This window comes from Nycticebus coucang, chromosome 10, assembly GCF_027406575.1.
Source record: "Nycticebus coucang isolate mNycCou1 chromosome 10, mNycCou1.pri, whole genome shotgun sequence".
Classification (NCBI taxonomy): Eukaryota; Metazoa; Chordata; class Mammalia; order Primates; family Lorisidae; genus Nycticebus; species Nycticebus coucang.
In genome coordinates this window covers 102,349,208-102,355,377 of record NC_069789.1, presented here as the reverse complement: position 1 = coordinate 102,355,377, position 6,170 = coordinate 102,349,208, and the positions used below count along the sequence as shown (strand labels likewise).

Here is a 6,170-nt window from a genome sequence, read left to right as displayed (position 1 = left end):
GCTGGTGGAACTGCATACCAATCCAACCTTTTTGGAAGGAACTATGGAGAGTCCTCAAAGAACTCAAACTAGACCTCCCATTTGATTCTGCAATCCCATTACGGGGCATCTACTCAGAAGGAAAAAAATCATTTTATCATAAGGACATTTGTTCTAAACAGTTGATCACAGCTCAATTTACAATTGCCAAAATGTGGAAACAATCTAAATGCCCACCAACCCAGGAATGGAGTAACAAGTTGTGGTGTATGTATACCATGGAATACTATTCAGCCATTAAAAGAGATGGAGACTTCACATCTTTTGTATTAACCTGGATTGCGGTGGAATGCATTCTACTTAGTAAAACATCACAATAATAGAAAGCAAGACTCCAATGCACTTAATTCTAATATGAAGGCAGTAGTTGACTAATACATGGTGGGGAGTAGGGAAATGAGGGAGCAGAGAGGGGGTGTGTGAGGGGGTGGAGGGGTCATGGTGTATAGCACACCTCTTGGAGGTGGGACACAACTATAAAAGGGACTTTACCTAACACATGCAATCAGTGTAACCTAATTCTTTGTATCCTCAATGAATCCCCCAAAATAAAATAAAATAAAATGGAAAAATAAACACCACTGTACTCAATACTAAATCAACATTAATTGATCAACACTTATGCACACATATGGAAGTAAAATGAAGCAGGCAGAGGCGGAAGAGTGGATGGGTAAATTCACACTTAATGGGTACCATGCACACTATATAGGTGAAGAACACACGTGTAACCTTGACTCATTCTGTACAAAGCAAATTATGTAACCAAAACTTGTGTACTCCTGTAACATTCTGAAATAAAATTTTAAAACATTATGCTAAATAGAGGTCCCAGCAAAACACAGAGAAAGTGTTTATAAAAACACAGAGAAAGTGTGTTTATTTCTATTTTAAAAGATTAGAGAAGATATCAAGGCAGAAAAAGAATTTTCTAAGACTCTCTCTGGATTTTAAAAAATAACAAAACAAGGACTTGTGGAGATTTTATCCCACTTTCTTTGGATTTTATGGTCACTCAATCTCTGAGGACATTTACTATTAACAAATTCACAGGGATAGTAAGAACGGTGAAATGTTAATTTACTATCTTTGCACAGAAAAAATAAGCACAACAGAATAAAGACATTAAAAACAATATAGATTTTGCATAAATATACTATTAACTAGTATGTTTTTTGTCTTGTTTGATATGATGTGTGAATATAATAGATTGGCACATGTGCTTTTTTATGGCTTCCTTGATCTCTTTATTCCTCAGACTGTAGATAATTGGGTTGAAGAATGGAGACAACACTGCGAACATTAAGCTGATGGTTGTGTCCCAGAAAAAGGAGTACTTTGCAGAGAAACGCAGGTACATGAGAGCTACACTTCCAAAAAATATTAAGAAAATAGCAAGGTGGGAAGCACAGGTGGAAAAGGCCTTTTGGCGCCCTTCAGCAGAACGGATTCTTAGGATTACTGCAATGATCTGGACATAAGCCAAAGCCACAAGCATTACGGCGGTGACAATCTCCACAGCATGTACAATATCCACGATCTTGATTAATATAATTGTGCCAGTGTCCATACACGCCAGATTCAGGATGGGATCAAAGTCACAGAAGATATTCTGAATTTGGTTTGGACCACAAAATGGCAATGTGGCTATCCAAGCAATCTCAGGGAGTGGCGTGAAAAAGCCACAGAAGCAACAGCCCAGCGTCAGCTGACTGTAGAGCTGAGGCGTCATGACTGTGGTGTAGCGGAGGGGGTTACAGATGGCCAGGTATCTGTCCATAGCCATGGTGGTGAGCAAGCAAACCTCAGTGATGCCGAGGGAGTGAAAGAAATACATCTGCAAGAGGCAACCAGCCAGAGAGATGGTCTTCTGCTCACTGACTAGGTTGGAGAGCATCTTGGGGATGGTGGTAGTGGTATACCAGATCTCCAGGAAGGAGAGGACACTGATGAAGAAATACATGGGGGTGTGCAAGCGGGAATCCAGTTTCACAGCAAAGAAAACCATAAGATTCCCAATGATGATGAACAGGTAGATGAGCAGCAGGAGGATGAAAAACAGGAGCCCACCTTCGCGCAACTGAGGAAAGCCCGTGAATACAAATTCAATCACTACTGTCTGACTCTTATTGGCCATCTTCTCAGCTGTAAAGTGAAAAAAAGAAAAAAAAGAAGAAATGAGGTTCCTGGACAGAGAGTTTAGAAAGTTAATTAGATATCCAATTCATTTGTGACATTTAGTGAGCAATTACTGTTTTCCATGTATTGTGTAATATGCTGGAATGAGAAGGATCACCACAAAAGATGTTCGGTTCCAACTACATAAATTTCTGTATTTCTCCTAGCCGACTATACTGTGAAATTCAACATAAGTGATCAATTGTCTCTGATAGTCAAGAACACACCTCCATAATTGACATAATTTTCCCCTTTCCTTTTTTTTTTCTTGTTAGAAAGAATTCATACCCTTCACCTTTGTCCCTATAAATCAGGCCCTCATCTGCTTAAAAAAAGAATACATCAGAGTTCAATTCAACATTTCATTTAGGTTATTCTTTATCATCTACTCATATTCAGACTCTATGCGAACAAAGATTATTTTTATAAAGTTATATGTAAAATGCATAGAACAAAAACAGGGATGATGTATAACAATTGGTTGATTTATTGATTAATTCTAATTTAGGAATATGTGATTCATATCTTTTTCACTCCTATCAAGTTGCATTTGTTTTTAGAGCAATTTTCCCAGAGTGCCTGAGACAAAATTAGTTCAATGTTCCTGTGGCTGATGGAAAAATAATAATCAGGAAATCAGAGTCTCATAAAGGAAATGAAAGTGTAGGTGACATGAGACTATTAACATGTGAAGTGAGTAGGCTAGAATGTGATGGAATTTTAGAATTAAGACTAATATGATTTAAAAATTTATGATTTCCTAGCTGCAAAATGGCCAACATTTTATTGCTTTCAGCCTGCAATTAAGGTTTAGAGTGTCCTTACATACTCACTTAGTAGATAAATGAACATACAGCTGTTTGTACAAACTTTTCTCTTTCCCCTAGGAACCCAGACCCTCTGTTTACATAGAAAAGCCTCGGAAAATCTGTTATTCCGAGCTCTGAAGAGCTAAACACAAGTAACAAAATGTCAGAAAATAGAGAGGCAACTGTTAGCATCATTTCCCTTTTATCCTTTTTGTGGATAAAACCACACAGAACATCAGAAACCATGAATCAATTCACTGAGACCATTATTGTATAGAGTGCCTGCTAGATACGGGGAAGCATGCACATATTAATGAATGACCAGTGTGCTCCAAGTGGGTGTATTAATTATAATTCCAGGTAGAAAGCAATCAGAGTCAGAATAGAGGAACAGATAATGTACAGAGAGATTTTAGTGGACTCCATTGTCAGTGGAGTCATGATGCTGGGATTCAAGGTCTACACTTTTGAGAAAGTTATTTGCCTTTTCTTTATCTTAATGTTTTCAACTGCAAACAAGAAATGATGAGATCACTTATCTCACTATATTGTAAGCACTGAATAAGGTAATTGATGCAGAAGCATCATGTTCTTGGCACACAGAGATAATAAATTGTTAGATAAAATTATAGTTACTAGTTACTCTTCTTCCCTAAAGGGGTGAACAAGACTAAAATTGTATCTATCTGGGAGAGTTCTGGTAGTACCTGACAGGTAATGCTGAGACAGTGGTGCTGAGTGCTACTGCAGGAAGAAGACATGCAATTTGACATCAGGACTGGTTTTGGTTACTTGTTCTGTCAGTAGCCAACCTTCTGACCTTAGACAAATCCATTTGTTTTGATTTGTTAAAATGTGTACGATGTGCATATAATTTCTACCTCATTAGTTTGTTGGGAGGATTAGGTGAGGTGATTCAACAGAAATTATTTTATAGGCTATAGTTCTTATCAAAATTGGGCATGAGGGTTCATGTGAACCGTAGTGTACAGGGAAGTTGCATTTGTCTACATTTGCCCCACAACTGCTCACTCAACTAATACACGTTATATACATACCATTTTCTTCCTCAGCACGTTTGGCCAAAGCCACTGTTTTTTACCCACTCAAAGTGTTCTGGATCCTTTCTCTGGGCCAGTGAATCTTTAGGTGGAGAAAGATCCCTTCTATTGGGTCCGTGGTTCTATTTTGAACTTTCTGACATCAAGCCTCATGCTCACCTCTGCCTTTTCCTTGAAAATAGGATGGAACACACACAAGTATAGATTTATAAGAGTTTAAAAATTACTTAATTTTCCCCTGAGAGTTTTCTTCCAGAGTGTCTGAGGATTTTGAGTATCAAAACAAAAGAAAGTAGCCCATTCCCTTAAGATTAATTAAGAAAAATTAGAGGTGCTATTCTAAAGGCATCTTCCACTTCATTCATTAATTCTAGGTCATATTGTAGTCAAGGTTTTAAAAGATGTGGAAAAATATTCAAGAGATAAAATATGAAAATAAAGGGAAAGGGGGAAAGGAAAGACAGAATAGGTAACAAGGAAAGAGCAAAGAGAAAAACAACCTCCTGCCTTGGTCATCTCATTTTCTTTATAAACTATTCAAATGTCGAATACAGCTTCCTTTATTTTCCTTACCTAGAGTCTCATTTTTCATAGATTAATTTCCACCTTCTGCCTCTAATGTGCAATCTCAGTTAGGATTGATCTTTGTGTCTTTTTTTTTTTTGTAGAGACAGAGTCTCACTGTACTGCCCTCGGGTAGAGTGCCGTGGCGTCACACAGCTCACAGCCACCTCTAACTCTTGGGCTTACTGAATTCTCTTGCCTCAGCCTCCCGAGCAGCTGGGACTACAGGCGCCCGCCACAACGCCCGGCTATTTTTTTGTTGCAGTGTGGCCGGGGCTGGGTTTGAACCCGCCACCCTCGGCATATGGGGCCAGCGCCCTACTCACTGAGCCACAGGCGCCGCCCCGATCTTTGTGTCTTTTTATCATCTACAACCTCATCTCTTATCTTAAGCATGTGTCCATGGGGAAAGATCTGAGAGAGTAAAAAGCAAATGTAGCAAATGCATCCAATATTGAGCAATTCAGTTGCTTTGTGCTCTCTATCACTTTAATAATACTCTTTTAAATAAAAACAGTTTATTTTCTTTATCCTGTTACATGAATAAAAAAAGTAGGCACATAGATGATTTTCACCACAGACAAGATAACGAAAAACAAATGTGAAGACAGCTCCATATTTTAATAAAAATATTTTATGTTACCACTTATGGAAGACTTTCACTAATTTTATGTATTCTAACTCATCCCCCCCCTCCTTTAATGTGGAAAGAAGAGAAGAGAGTGATTACTTCTTGGTGAGGAAGAGCAAAAGACCCATTACAGTTTCTTCTATTTCTTAAACTCTAATTTCCCCTGAATTATGAGATTCTGGATATCAGAGATTGTACCTGAGACCCATGTTGTTCCCACACTTACCATACTCCTCTGCGTATAGCAGATAGTTTAAAATGCTTCTTGAAGAAATTTATGAAGTATTTCAATTGTACTAACAAGAAACTTGGGGATTATCTATGCTAAATTGTTGATAAATAAGTCTCCCTATGTGTACTGATTAATTTCATCTGTCAATTTGGGCAAAGGGGTGTCAGATAGCTTATAAAGCATTATTTCTGAGTGTGTCTTCTAGAGTGTTTCAGGAAGAGAAATTGCCTTTTGAATCAACTAATTGAGTAATGATTAACCTCACCAATGTGTGTGGGCACCATCCCATCTGTGGAAGGTAGACCAAATAGAACGAGGCACAGACAGGGCAGATGTTCTGAGCTGGGGCATCACTTTTCTCCTGCCTTTGGTCATTGGTGCTTTTGATTCTCTGGTCTTTGGATTTGGACAACATTATACCACCAGCTTTCCTGTTTCTTTAAGAGCTTCTAGGTGTGCACGGAAGTGGAGTCTTATCTGCTCTGACTGTAGAGTTGAAACAGCTGAAAACAAATACAGACCCTCATCCTGTGATTGGCAGAGTTACAAAGCAAATTGAACTTCTATCCTTTCACAGTGTCCACTGTTGGGAAAGAAGAGGATCCTCTAAGCTAGTATGGGGACATAACTTCCCACCGGAAAGTTCCTGATGATGC

General features: G+C 38.4%; 1 protein-coding gene across 1 annotated transcript; it reads right to left on the bottom strand.

The window, feature by feature from the left end:
* Positions 1-1,198: 1,198 nt before the first annotated feature.
* On the bottom strand, positions 1,199-2,176 carry LOC128596478 (olfactory receptor 6K2-like). Its single transcript, XM_053606096.1, has one exon. The coding sequence runs from the start codon at positions 2,174-2,176 to the stop codon at positions 1,199-1,201; it is 978 nt and encodes a 325-aa protein (XP_053462071.1).
* Between the last annotated feature and the right edge of the window lie 3,994 nt (positions 2,177-6,170).

Bases quoted from the DNA above. Each gene is read 5' to 3' on its own strand.
- LOC128596478 (XM_053606096.1), bottom strand. From the start codon at position 2,176: ATGGCCAATAAGAGTCAGACAGTAGTGATTGAATTTGTATTCACGGGC.